This window comes from Sminthopsis crassicaudata, chromosome 3 (assembly GCF_048593235.1).
Source record: "Sminthopsis crassicaudata isolate SCR6 chromosome 3, ASM4859323v1, whole genome shotgun sequence".
In the NCBI taxonomy this organism is placed as follows: Eukaryota; Metazoa; Chordata; class Mammalia; order Dasyuromorphia; family Dasyuridae; genus Sminthopsis; species Sminthopsis crassicaudata.
Genome location: NC_133619.1, coordinates 258,523,162 through 258,538,557, shown reverse-complemented (window position 1 = coordinate 258,538,557; position 15,396 = coordinate 258,523,162). Strand labels below are relative to the sequence as shown.

Genomic DNA, 15,396 nt, shown 5'->3' with positions numbered 1-15,396 from the left:
TAGTGCAGAGGTTATCAGCTCCAGTAAATCAGAGCAGGAAAAGGTCTCAGGCACAATCAGATATATTCAGGGAATTGGAACAGATAACAATTAGCACCTCTGTTGCTTGCTGTCTAGTGATGCCTTTATAGATCCAGTGCAGAATGAGAAAGGAATCTGCACCTAGATGTGGCAGTCCAGGGCAAAGAGAGTTCATAGGGTTTATGCTGTCTATTAAGCAATGAGCAAGTGCAGAAGCAAGCAAAGGTTATGTGACTTTGACCCTAATAGCATAGACAAGTCTCTGCTCCAGCTTATAGCCCACTCTGAAATCTTTAGAATACCCAGGACAAAGAATTCAGACCTATGAGAAGGCTGAAGTCCTATCCCTCTGTACCTTTCAAGTTTCCCATCTGGCTGATGGTGGCTGAGCTCAAGAGCAATCCACTACATCACAACCAAGGGCAGCCCACAAATATGTTGTTCTGCTCCAAACCCAGACTACATCCATGATCAAATCTCACTGAAAGCTTATACATCTCGAGCATAAACAATCTAGTAAGATTCTGGAATGATAAAAACACTAAATACTCCATGAAATGATCAGCACAATCCAAGAATACACAAGCACAACCTAGACTTTCTCTCCAGAAATGTAGAGAACCTCATCATACGATAAAATTTGAAGTCAGTAAGTGGGTTGTAAGAAGATAAAAAAAAAAAAACTCCAAACATAAATATCTGTTATTCTGACAAGGAGGACTAAGACACAAACACAATATTTATGAACAAAAACAAAATATGCACACATCCCTGGAGCATAAATTAAATGAGAATTATTGGAAGAAATGAAGCAAGAAAAGACTCAAAATAATTTTATAAATGTAATGAGTATTTAAAAGGAAAATTGATTTAAAATTCTAGACTTAAAAACAGATAACAATTTTGGTGATCTAGCAACATGTTCCCTTTATTTCTAATTTTTTGGTAATTTTTCCCTGGAACTCTAAATTTGTTTTTCCTCCAAATAAGTTTCATTACTATTTATTTAGCTCTATAAAATACTCCCTTGGTAATGTTATTTTTATAGCACCATATGCAAATTAATTTAGGTAGAAATATATAAGTATTCTTTTATTTCAACAATTAGCAATGACTTCTAGTTATTTAAGTAATTCTTTATCTCTTCAAAAAATATCATGTAATTATCTAGTAAATCTTAATGGCTTGATTCTCTGAAATTTTGTCAGTTTATAAATTATTTTGAATGATATTTTCTTTATTACTTCTTGATGAATCCAATTATTGTTATATTAAAAAAATTGACTTTCTGAAAATTTATTTTGTATTCTCCTATTTAATTAAAGGGCAGCTAGATAACAAAGCGAACAGAGTGCCATGCCTGGAGTCAGGAAGACTTAACTTCCTGAGTTCAAATCTGGTCCCAGACAATTACTAGCTGTGGGATCCTGGCAAGTCATTTAGCCCTGATTACCCTTTCCTTATCTATAAAATAAGCTGCAGAAGGAAATGGAAAACTACTAAAGTATCTTTGTCAAGAAAACCCCAAATAGAATCATGAAGAATCATATACAACTGAAATGGCCAAACAACAACAATCTTGACTGAAGCTATGAATTGTCTCAATTAAAAGTTCTCTGCTGATTTTCTGCAGTTTTCTAAATAAATCATTCTTTTTTCTGCAGTGATATTATTATCTTCTTTTTGTTAGTGTATATGTCTTCAATTTCAATCTTTAATCTAACTGCTATAATAGATATTTCTAGAGCTACAAGTAATAATAGTAGAAAATAAGTCATTTTCTAATAACAATGCACATTGACTAAGAACTTCCCCAAATTGTTTATGATCAGTGAAACATATATACAAAGTAGGTGACCAAATTTGGAATACATTCTGTGGCTATGAAATGGAGTTAATATAGCTGGTTTACAATTAACAATTAACCAACAATTATAGACTATCAAGCTGGGATTTTAAAATATTGAGCTGAATAAGAAAGACATGTGAGCTTTAAGGCAAAATGTTGTCTATAACAACTACCAATACAACTATTTTAAATTAGTTTTTCACTTAATAAAAAATATTTTTCTATCTGTCACTTCATTCTAACAACTCGTTATAAAAAGGCAAATAATACCCTTGCAATAAATATGTATAGCCAGGCTATATATAAATATATATATATATATATATATATATATATATATATATATATATATATATATATATATATATATATATATATATAATTTGGTCTTCTTAGAAAAAAGTCACTATATGCTGAATGCATCATTTCTCTCTCAGGGGATAAGGAGCATACTTTATCATCAATCCTCTGGAATTATATTTGGCCATTATCCTGAAAAAAATTCTTCCATTTTTCATAATTTTGTTTTTAAAATCTCAATATATAAATTGTTCTCCTGATTTTGTTCACTTCACTCAACATCAATTCATACAAGTTTTTTCAGGTTTCTCTGAAAACATCCTTTTCATCCTTTCTTATAACACATTAATATTCTGTTACATTCATATATTGTAATTTGTTCAGCCATTTCCCTATTGAGCACCTGCTTCCAAAGTTTTTACTGCCACACAGTAATAAAATTATAAAAATTATTATAATTATTATATATTGTTATAAAATTTTTTGGCTATCTGGATCTGTGTACACTTTCTGACTTCTTTGAGGAAAAGACCTAGAAGTTATTTTGCTAGACAAAAGGGATTGCACAATATAGTAAGTTTAGAAGCTTAATTTTAATTGTCTTTCTAATGCATCAATTCACAGATACACCAAAAGTGCATCAATGAATCAATTTTTCTGAAATTAAATACAAAATAATAGAACTGATTCATGGCTCCAGATAGACTAGTGTTTATCTATCTATCCACAGCTCCTTCAACTTTGACTATTCTCATTTTTTGGTTATCTGAATTAATATTGAAATCTCAGCAATGTTTTGATTTGCATTTTTTATTAGAGATTTGGAGCATTCTTTAACACGGATCTTAGTTATACATGATTCTTCTTTTGAGAAATGTCCATATTTTTTGACAACTTATCTTTTGGAAAATGTCGTATATATGTTGCTTGCATGTATTAGATATGCTATCAGAGAAATTTCTTGAAACAAATATGATCTTTTCCTATTCAACCATTTGCCTTGTTAGGCACATTAATTTTGTTTGTGAAGAAGTATTTCAATTTCATGTAATCAAAGTTAATTTATTTTTCTTCTGCAATATCCCTTGTTTGGTTAAAAATTCATCTCCTAGAGCAATCTGGAATTATGCCCAAAAAGTAATCAAACTGTGCATACCCTTTGATCCAGCAGTGCTACTACTGGGTTTAGAAATACTAAAGAAGGGAAAGGGACTTGTATGTGCCAAAATGTTTGTGGCAGCCCTTTTTGTATGGCTAGAAACTGGAAAATGAATGGATGCCCATCAATTGGAGAATGGTTGGGTAAATTGTGGTATATGAATGTTATGGAATATTATTGTTCTGTAAGAAATGACCGGCAAGATGAATACATAGAGACCTGGAGAGACTTACATGAACTGATGCTGAGTGAAATGAGCAGAACCAAGAGATCATTATACACTTCAACAACAACACTGTATGAGGATGTATTCTGATGGAAGTGGATATCTTCAACAAAGAGATCTAATTCAATTCCAATTGATTAATGATGGACAGAGTCAGCTACACCCACAGAAGGAACACTGGGAAATGAGTATAAACTGTTTGCATTTTTGTTTTTCTTCCCAGGTTATTTTTATCTTCTGAATCCAATTCTTCCTGTGCAACAAGAAACTCAGTCCTGCACACATATATTGTATCTAGGATATTGTACTATAACATATTTAACATGTATGGTACTGCCTGCCATCTAGGGGAGGAGGTGGAGGGAAGGAGGGGGAAATTTGGAACAATGTTGCAAAAAAAATTACCCATGCATATGTATTGTCAAAAAAAAAAGTTATAATTATAAAATTACTTTAAAAATTAATAAAATAAAAGTTATTATATAAAAAAGAATTCATTTCCTACCATGGTTGTGAGAGATGTATGACTCCTAAATTTTTAAATAGCATAATCTTTAATATTACAGTCACTATTCTATTTAAATGTACTATGGAATGTGGTGTAAAGTATTGATCTAAACTTTCTGAGTATTTTTAAGCTCTCAGCAATTTTTATCACATAGGGAATTCTTTCCTGGGTAATCTATGTTTTCTGATTTAACGAACATTTGGGTAATTGAGTTCCAATTTTTTGTTTTTCCCTTATTTAATATGTTCAAAATAATTCTGATGACTGCTTCTTCATGGTATAGTTTGAGATCTGGAGGTTCTCTTTCTGTTTTGTCCCTACCTTTTTTTCATTATTTCTTTCTATTGTGAATCTTTTATTTTTCCCAAATGAGTTTTGTCATTATTTTATTGAGTTTTATAAATTAAATGATCATTTGATTGGTAATTATAAACTAACCATCATAATATTATTATTTTTATGACATTGACAAGGTCATTCATGAACCCTAAAAATTCCTCCAGCTTTAAAAAAAAAAAAAAAAGCACTTTGCAAGGCAGCTAAATGGTACAGTGGATAGAACATTGGCTGTGAAGCCAGGAGGATCTAAGTTCAAATCTGGTCTCTAACACTTAGTACTTACTAGCTGTGTGATCCTGTGAAAGTCACTTAACTCCAATTGCCTTGCAAGAAAAGAATAAAAAAGCACTTTGCAATTGAATTTATAGGCATATTTTTGTGAGGTTTAGTAGACTGATAGCCAGATTCTTTATTAATTTTGTTATTTGGAAGAGGATATTCCTTTCTATTATTTATTGTCTCTTGGGTTTTGTGTTTTTTCTAAAAAAAAAAAAAAAAAAAAGTTGTCATCTGTAAGCTTTTTTGTAATTATATATAGAATTTTTGTTATGTATAAAATTATGTAGCAGCTTTCTAATTTTAGCTAATATTTCACATTAATTCTTTTTCTAGTTTGTTAGTATATGTTTATAAAGATTGCTAACTGCATACCAGACATTTTTAATGCCAATTCTTCATTAAAGTTTTTGTTCAAATAATCATTATTTCCAAGATTTGTTCTTTTATATACTCTAAGGCTGAGGGGCAACATTTGGAATGTTATTGTTAGGTCTTCATTTTGCTTTGTCAAAGTCCTTGACTTGATTATTATTTTATGATCTCTAAGGAATATGTTTTCTAATTGTGTCTTTTAAAAAGTATTTGCAGTACCTATCTGGCTTAATAGTAAAAATTTTAAAAACTATTCATATATTGCTGAAACATTTATTCTTTGGAATATTCATCTTCTAGAAGTCATAAGCCTTTTACCTCTAATTCGTACAGAAATTTGTTCTTTCCTATTTTCCCTTTTGTTTATATTTGTATTGAATTTTTCCAGAGTTTAAAAAGGTGCATTAATGTACATTGTCTGTTATTATTGTATTTCTGTCTATATATTCTTATATTTAAGTCAGTTTTTTCTTTATAAATTTAGAAGTTAAAGCATTTGAAACATATACTCAATACTGATTTTGTTTGTTTCTATGGTTCATTTTGTCATCATATGAGAGATTTTGTTTTGCTTTTTCTCTTTTATATTGTGAATGTTTGTTTCGGCTCTTTCATAAAAGATTATTCCAACTCCTTTTATTTTGAATTCACCTAAAAGCACAGTGAATTCTTTTTCTCCTGAATTTTGATTTTGTGTATGTGTAAGTATTTTCATTAAGTAAAAGATTTTGGTAGTTTAAATTTTTATTTTAATTTCTCACATTTTTTCTCTTTTATCTAGATTGTTTGATCCATTGGCATCCTAAATTATAAGAATTAGATTATATTTCCCTAAATTTCCTCTAATATTATTTTTCCCAGATTTGGAATGTTTCCTCCTTCCTCTGTGAAGAAAATATCACTCATTTATTTTTAGCTTAATCTACTTTAATGTAATTCTTTTTCTTTAATATTTTTTTCTTTTTCCTCTGAAGTCCTCTCCTTCATCCTCTCTTCCCTCCCTTTCCATAGCTTTGCCATTTTGTTAATTTATTCTTATTTTTTTCTTCTTTTTAACATAGTTATTTAATGTTCCTCCTTTTTCTTTCTATTACATAATCAAGTAAATTTCTCCTTAACTCCCCCTCAACTTGTATTTTCTTTAGTTTTTTCCCTTTTTTTTTAAAGTATTTTAGTAGTATTTTATTTTTCCAATTAAATGGAAAAAATTTTTATAAGATTTGAGTTCCGAAATTTTTCTCTCCCTCTCTCTTATTTCCTTCCTCCCCAAGTTGGCAAGCATTTTGATATATGTTTTGGATGTACCATCATTTTTAACATATTTTCATATAAGTCATGTTGAGAAAGAAAAATCAGAACAGAAGGGGAAAATCTTGAAAAAGAAAAAAACAAAACAAAACAAAAAGGTGAAAATAGGATGTTGTGATATGCATTCAGTTTCCATATATCTGAATACTGAAATTGTCTTGGATCATTATATTGCTGAGAAGAGCTAAGTCTGTCATATTTGATCATCAAATATTCTTGCTATTACTGTGTACAATGTTATCCTGGTTTTGCTCACTCCACTCAGCATCTCTTTCTAGGCTTTTCTGAAGGCTTTTATCTTTTCTTATAGAACAATAGTATTCCATTACATTCAAATACCATTACTTATTCATCCATTACCAATTGATAAGCCTCCATTCAATTTCCAATTTCTTGTCAACACAAAAAGAGCTATTACAAACATTTTTACACAAATGAGTCATTTTTCCTATTTAATGATCTCTTTGGAATATAGACCCAGTAATGGTACTGCAGAATCAAAGAGAATACCTAGTTTTATAGTTCTTTGTGCGTAATTCCAAATTGCTCCCCATCCTTCCATCCACTGTCTAACCCCTCTTAAACACTTTGGCACATGTACCCTTTTACCATCACCTACTCATTTAACTACAGACATTAGACTGGCCTGGAGACTGAATCCAAGACCTTGTTCCAAGATCAGAAGCATTAAACTGCTGCTCTTGTTTTGCTACACCTTTAACAATACATAGCCTATGTATCTCTTGCTATGATGAAGCCACAAGTTGGTCACTTCTGTGTTCATTTCTGGTAGGTGTCACAGTCAAGACTTAAACTCAAATCTTCATTACTAATAACCTTGATCTATAATCATTATTCCATGCTGGCACAGTAAAGAAAATAAATTAAATTAACAGGTGTATAAATTCAATAGATGATAACCTATATCAGATTATTTGCTGTCTTAAGGAAGAATGAGGGAAAGAAAGAAGGGAAGGGAAAAAATTGGATCTAAAAATCTTACAAAAATGGATATTGAAAGCTATCTTTACATGTAATTGGAAAAAAATAAAGTTCTATTAAATAAAATAAAATTAATATGCACATATTATTTTGGTTAATCACTTAGAAGCAGTATTTTTTATATCAAAGACTATACAGGAAGAATCCATATTACTAGAATATCATGCTCATAAAAATTAAATAAGAAATGTTCTACATTTTTAAAAGCATACTACTATTGACTAGTAAGAGAAGAAATAACAGAAGAGTAAGGGAAATTGAAGAAATTTGCACAAAGAATATTAAAATAAGAAGTCAAACATAAGTTTAATACATGTTAAGTAAACTTTTTATTTGAAGAAGTTATGTTCTCAACTATTGAAAAGAATAAAAAGGTGAAACCTCTAATTTATACACCATAAAATTATTGTAATTACAGAAAATGAAATTTAGGGAGATGAGCATATTCTTTTGTTTCTTCTTTTCTCAGAATATCTAATTGGGAAAATTAGTTTTCTGGAGCCAATAGTTTTAATAATGGCAATCTGGAAATTAAAAAAAATAGCAAAATGATTAGTAAAAGCTAGATAAAAATCAAGAAAGCATAATAAATTATGAACACAGAGGGTATATGATTGCCCTTTAAATATTTACTTTTTTGAAAACTATACTTATTCTTACATAAAATAAAACAGAATTTCAAAGCAAAATTTTCTTTGTAGGGTTCACCCTCACTGACCAGTTGTCTAGTGACTTATACATTTTTCAGGTGGAACCTAGCCATAGAGGAATTATCTCAAAGAATTTTTGGAATGCAGTTATAATGTCATTTTATTATAGTCTCCACCCCCCAAAAAAAGTTTTCTTTAAGTAAATATTTCCTTATGTGCTGTTTCTGAATTTTAAAAATAAGATGGACAGTAACTTTAAAGAGACATATCACAATATATGTCCAAGAAAAAAATTGAAGAAATCCAGGATGTTCAAAAGCTAGAGACACATTTTTATTATTTCAGATCTAAAATTTTCTATAATTTACTAAGATATTAAATTATTAGAATCATATATTTATAATATAGATAGTAGTTATACTTAACTGCATCAATAATAATAATAAAATTATTATTGTCATAATAGCTGGTATATTAAGTGTCTATTTTTGCCAGGTATTATGCTAAGTGATTTACAAATATCTTATTTAGTTCTCACAACAACCCAGAGAAATATGTGCTATTATCATTTTCATTTTATAGTTGAAGAAAATGAGACAGACAGAGATTAAATAGTTTGCTTAAAGTCACATGACTAATAATTATCTGAGACTAGATTTGAACTTGGATATTTCTCTAGGCCCAGTGTTCTATCCGACACACAGGACAAACCAAGAGTCTGCAATATAACATGTAGTTCAATGGATTACTTTTAGAGTTAATCCATCAGCACATTTATCTTGGACAGATACTTCATGTGCATAATATTCTGGTCCCAGGATTGAACAAGAGCATGAGCATGTATTTGAGGGACAGCACACATGGTCCACTGGCATGCACAACAGCCCAAGACATCTAAGGGAAGATCCACAGAATATGGCATTCTGTGTAGGATTTGTGGGAGAGTAAGAACAATACACAAAAGATGAGATGGATTGCAATATGCATTTATGGCAGAAATCCCCACATCTTTGAAGAAGGCAAGGAAGCATGGAAATATGGGCACTCCTTCCCTTCCCAAGCATCAAAGAGGATTATTACAAAAGAAGATTGGGATTAATATATATAGAACATACATACATATATATGTATATATATGTATGTACATACACACACATATATAGATATATATAGATATAGATATGTTAGCTATCCTGTGGGGATCTAATTTGCCTGTAGGAATTGGAAGAATGAACCTAGAGAGTATGATACACCTTCAACTAGGGTATTTCAGGGTAATTTGTATTAGAAAAATCAAAATATCCCTCCCACTGTTATGTAAGTGAGATGCTTAACTATAGGCAGAATCAGCCTCTCTGGTAACAGTATTGGGTGATATGCCAATGTTTATAAGTAAATTATATTTAATATATGGACCCATAAAAGAAGACAAAAATTTAAGGTAACATACCATGCCTTAACCATCTAAAAGGTTCCTTCAAAGAATTCTCTTTGGGAATTCATCCTAATACCAATTCCAATAATATTGCCATTAATCAATATATTTTTGGGATTTTCTTTGAGAGTCACAAAGAGATATTTTATAAACCACATACTTATAAAAATTTGGTTCTTTAGCTTCTGATGAATCCTTACTGTCTTACTTTAACTTTACTTCATTTTGAATTTACGCAGATAAATCACCCGCTCAATTTTTGAAACTTGGCTTGGGATGACTTTTCAATTTTTTTCAAAAATCAAACCAATCTTTAAAGGATAATGATTTGTAGCCATTGAGACTATCCAAATAATATATATATATGTGTGTGTGTGTGGGTATGTATATATGTATACATATATACATATATATATTAACATAGGGTTTATTTATATATTTACATAGGGTTTAAAAAAAGAACATCGTGATGAATGAATAAGAAAACAAGCAAATATTCTTAAGTATAATTGCAGACTTTAGTATCAAGAAATGATTGTTTCCACCTTCACTAGCCCCAGTCTGCCTAGTCATTTTGTTAAAATCCTGAGGTATTAAGTTTCCTTGATATATGTGTATGTACACATATACATAATATACATACATATATACATACATATATACAAATATAATTACCGTTTACAGGAAGAGGATAGAAACACCAAGGTACTCCAGGGATCTGGTCATCAAAGCAGCATCCTCGTGATTTGCATGTCTCAGAGGAAATTGCTGGATATCCACAATTTACTCTTGCCTTTACTTCCATGACACACTCTTCAGATTCTTTGAAAATTTTATTAAAAGACTATTAAACTGTATGGGATTGCCTGTCATCAGGGGGAGGGAGTGAAGGGAGGAGGGGGATAATTTGGAAAAATGAATACAAGGGATAATATTATTTTTAAAAATTACTCATGCATATATACTGTGGGGAAAAAAATTCTAAATAAAAAAAAAAAGACTATTAAACAAACTTAATTAAATTGAGTTTTTAGAACTTTTTATTCCATACTTTTCTAGGATTATCATAGGGTTAGGAAGTTGGAACAAGTCATTATAATACTATCCTTTATTTCAGAACATTATGGAAATTGTAATTTGCGTTCAACATATTTTTATCTTTCTTAAGTCTGTTGTTATTATCTGACAATAAGGGCATTTCCTTATTCCTAGGGAAAAACTGAAGCTGGTAGGCATTCTTAGAGATATTTTCATTGCCAGGATAGATATATCAGAGTAGATGTAAAGTTATATTCCATTTGAGAATATAACTAAGGATCTATGAAGTTGCAAGTGACTAAGTTGCAAGTACTTCTTAACTATAACCTCTAAGTATAAAAATAAAATGTATATATAGATATACAATTGGCATAAATTTCATTTGTTCATATTATCACTAAAAACTGACAATAACCCATCATCAAAAACCTTTTTAAGCATAGTAAGTTATAATCTTCTTAATTTATTAAGAATTTAGCTCAGCCAATCCAAACTAGTTACATTTAACTTTAGAAGCTTTTCACAACTCATAGACCCAGATAAGTAATTTTTAGACTTTTTAAAAAGGGGTAGTTATTAAAATCATCCCCTCATTGAGTAAACCAAAGTTACCTCATACACAAACATACATAGTTATAACACACAATTCTCTTTTGTGAAAATCTACAAATCTGACTTTAAAAATGGAATCTATGCTAATTTCTGAAAATCTATCTATCTTGTGACCAATATATTTTGGTTTTGCAGTGTAGACATGGTCATATTTCCCTGGGCTATATTACCTTGTTTTGGCAGAGGAGTGAAACACCAGGGAACTCCAGGGACCTGCGTATCAAAACAACATCCAGAAGCAAAGCATTCTTCACCAGAAATCCCTGGGAATCCACAGTTCTTTCTGTTCTTTGGGTCCATTCTTGAACACTGGCATGCAGCTGTATGAAACAAAGTTAAGTTATTTTCAATTCTTTGAATTATTTCTGCAAAGATTTTTTAAAAATCAAATTCTAATTTGTATTTGTAACTTGACTAATATCTTGACAAATCTAACCAATTTGAATATAAAATTTATTGTTACAAGAGCAATCATATTTGCTACAGAAGTTCCTTAACTGATACAATATTCATAGGTTAAGGTGGTAAGTTGTTGGAATTTTATTGTTTTGTTTTAACTTGTCTATTATACTGGTCCAATGAATAGACATCTTCTGTCTCCAATAAGATCCTGAGAAGCCCCATAGTCTAACTTTACTTTTATTTTTTTGCATGGTACTTAAATTCTATTGATGTTTAATTAAGGTAACAAAAAGGAATGTTAGAGAAACTCAAGTCAACCAAGTATTTATATAGGACTTTCTTTCTCATCTTCCACCTGGAATCAACATAAAATATGTGGCTGGAAGCTCCATAAGAATGAGTCATGAGAACCCTCATCTTCCAGTACTATGGTAGCCATATCTTAGGATATTTTGTATCAAGACAGCTTGAATTAAGTTCTTAATTTAATTTTCCCATTCTTTTTAAAGAGAAACAGAAATAAGGATCACACAAACTAATAGTTTTGTTAAAAAGGATTCATTAAAATTGCATTTACATAGCTTTAAGTCAGTCAGCCAAACAAGTATATATTAAGCAGTGGATCCCATGTAACTCTTTGGTAAACTCAGCTTTCTACTTACATGGTTTCTCCCCTTCAACCACAGTGCACAGGCCTAGGATAAAGAGAATCAGCAGGAACCAAGGACTCTGAGGTTCCATTTTGGGTGCTTAGCCTTCACTTGCCAAAGGAGAAAGTGGGTCCTGAGAGTGTGAACTTATTGCACATATGTTGTTGTTTGTTTGTTTTTTATAATCTCTCCTGTGTTTGCTCAGGAAGCTCAGATAACCTTGTCTCTTTTCCCTACTCCATTAAAGTTTAAAATTCTTTGTTTGAGAATAAAATTCAGATAGGCATGCTTAACAAAACATGGAAATGAGAAACTGAGATCAAAGAGCCTCAGTGAAAGCAAAATTTCATTTTTAAGGTGATGAGTCATCAACTAATCATCTAAGAAGCCCAGAAATTAGTTAAGAGAAAAAAATCACAATGAAAATATAACAGAGTAAAGCTAGAATCCCAGAGGCAGAAAATTTGCTATGTACACAAATTCAAAGCATGGTGTATGCTGCTGTTCAATACTAGCCAAAAAAAGTTAAACATTTGTGATAAAGTTTATGGCTGCAAGGAGGGGAAAGTTACTTATTAAAAAAGAAAAAGAAAAAAAGAAAGACAAACTGGGGAGAATAGGAAAGTTCAGCTTTTAAAAAAATCTCATTTAATATATTGTTTTCCCTAATACATGTAAAAACAATTTTAATATTCTTTTTTTTTCAAATTTTGAATTTTAAATTCTCTTCTTCTTCTTTCCTTCCCCTCACATTGAGAAGGCATGAAATAGGTTATACTGTGTAATCATGCAAAACATATTTCCATTGTACGTCATTCAGTGAAAGAAAACACAAACAAAATTTTAAAAAAGGAAAAGAAAGTAAAGAAAAAGTATGTTTTATTTGCATTCAGGCTCTATGAGTTCTTTCTCTGGAGATGAACGCTAACTTTCCTCAGAATCCTAAAGAATTATATTGGATTATTGTACTGCTGAGAATAGCTAAATTACTCATAGTAGATTATCATACAAAATTGCTATTAATGTTCTCCTGGTTCTGCTCAACTCATTTTGCATCAGCTCATGTCTTTCCATGTTTTTCTAGGAGCAACCTACTCATCATTTCTTAAAGCACAAGAGTATTCCATCACAATCAAATACAACAATTTGTTCAGCCATTCTCCATTTAATGGACATACTCTCAATTTGCAATTCTTTGTCACTACTAAATTTTTTTTCAGGTACTGTAATGTTTTTGTACACATAAATCCTTTTCCTTTTTTTTTTTTCTTTTTTTTTTTAAATTATCTCTTTGAGATACAGACCAAGTAGGTATTCTTTGGTCACCTCTTGGGCATAGTTACAAATTGTTCTCCAGAATAGTTGAATCAACATACAATTTGTGTCTTAATTTTCCCACATCCCCTCAAATATTTGGTATCTTTTGAGTCATGTTAGGCAATGAGATAGTAACACAGAGTTGTTTGAATTTGCATTTCACTCATCGAGAGTGACTTAGAATATTTTTATGATTATAGAGAGCTTTGATTACTTTATCTGAAAACTGTCTATCCATATCTTTTGACCATTTACCAATTAAGAATTGGCTCTTATTTCTATAAATTTACTCAATTTTCTGTATATTTGAGAAATGAAATCTTCTTCACAATAATTTTCCTCACTTACCCTGCTCTGTGTGTGTGTGTGTGTGTGTGTGTGTGTGTGTGTGTGTGTGTGTGCTGCTGTGTGTGTGTGTGTGTGTGTGTGTGTGTGTGTGTGTGTGTGTGTGTGTGTGTGCTTTTACCCTATCCATTCTCAAGTGTTTTGCTTCTGACTTTCACTGCCCCTAAACTGCCCTTCCTTATAACAGCTCTTCCCCCACTTTTCCTATCCCCTTTCCTTATTTTCTTATCAATCTTCCTAGATAGTAAGAGATTTCTACATCTGAGTGTGTATATTCCCTCTTTGTGCCAATTTTGATGAGAATATGGGTCATATGCTCTTCTCCCTACTTCCCTCATTTCCTCCTTCACTGTACAATCTCTTTCAGGCCTCTTTTATGTCAGATAATTTATCCCATTCTATCTATCCCTCTACCCTTCTCCCAATGCATTTTTCTTTCTCATCCCTTAATTTTATTTTTCTTAGATAATCGTGCCATTTCATTCAAACACACCCCTACTGGGCATACCCCTTCTAACTACCTTAATAATGAAAAAGGTTTTTTAAGTATTATTAACATCATTTTCCTATGTAGAAATATAAAGTTTATTGAATTCCTTATGATTTCTCTTTCCTGTTTTCTTTGTTATAGTTCTTTGGCATTTTGTATTTGAAATTGAAATTTTCTATTCAATTCTGATCTTTTCATCAGAAATGCTTGAAAGTCCACTATGTCATTGAATATTTATTTTATCCTAAAGGATTATATTCCACTTGGATAGATGGGTGATTCCTGGTTGTAATCACCTTTTTTTTTTTTTTTGTCCCTTGAAATGTGACATTTAAAACCCTCTTATCCTTTAATGTAGAAGCTGCTTAATTTTGTGTTCTATTGGTATTTGAATTGTTTCTTTTTGGATGCTTGCAATATTTTCCCCTTGACCTGGTAACTTTGGAATTTGACTATAATATTCCCAGGAGTTTTCATTTTGAGATCTCTTTTAATAGGTGATCCATGGATCCTTTCAATTTCAATTTCAGCCTCTTGTTCTAGAATATCTGCTAGCTCCTTGATTTCTTGAACGATAATGACTAAGCTTTTTTTTTTTTTTGATGATATCTTTCAGATACATCAGTAATACTTAATTTTTTTCTCCTATGTATATTTCCCATGCCAGTTGTTTTTCCAAACAGATATTCCACACTTTCTTCTATTTTCTTTGCATTCTTTTGATTTTGTTTGTTTGTTTGTTTGTTTGTTTTTTGTTTTTTGGTTTTGGTTTTTTTTTTTTTTTTTTTTTTTGATCCTGTAGAATCATTGGCTTCCATTTGTCCTATTCTAATTTTTAAGGTATTATTTTCTTCAGTGAATTTTTGTATCTCCTTTTCCATTTTTTCAATTCTACTTTTTAAGGAAATCTTCTCTTCTTATTCTATTACTAATTGTCAAGATGAACTTATTCAATCCATTTAGCTTCTCTTAGCTTCATTTATAAAAAAGATGCAGTAGTACCAATACAAACATATCACAGGATTGTTCTAGTGAAACAGTTTTGCATAACATAAAATTATTGCATTAATGTTACCAATTAATATTGATAGGAA

At 30.7% G+C, this 15,396-nt stretch overlaps 1 protein-coding gene across 1 annotated transcript; it reads right to left on the bottom strand.

Moving 5' to 3' along the window:
• Positions 1-8,770: 8,770 nt before the first annotated feature.
• Positions 8,771-12,251, bottom strand: TFF2 (trefoil factor 2). The gene is made up of 4 exons (XM_074302033.1): positions 12,163-12,251; positions 11,269-11,418; positions 10,124-10,270; positions 8,771-8,907 (listed from the first exon to the last, which is right to left on the bottom strand). Exons 1-4 carry the CDS (start codon positions 12,239-12,241, stop codon positions 8,771-8,773), a joined length of 513 nt encoding a protein of 170 aa, XP_074158134.1. The 5' UTR covers positions 12,242-12,251.
• Between the last annotated feature and the right edge of the window lie 3,145 nt (positions 12,252-15,396).

Bases quoted from the DNA above. Each gene is read 5' to 3' on its own strand.
- TFF2 (XM_074302033.1), bottom strand. From the start codon at position 12,241: ATGGAACCTCAGAGTCCTTGGTTCCTGCTGATTCTCTTTATCCTAGGC. The intron at 10,271-11,268 runs GTAATATAGCCC...AAATTTTCAAAG, and splicing joins CACTCCTCTGCCAAAACAAG to AATCTGAAGAGTGTGTCATG. The intron at 8,908-10,123 runs GTAATTATATTT...ATCTTCCCTTAG, and splicing joins CTATCCTCTTCCTGTAAACG to ATGTCTTGGGCTGTTGTGCA.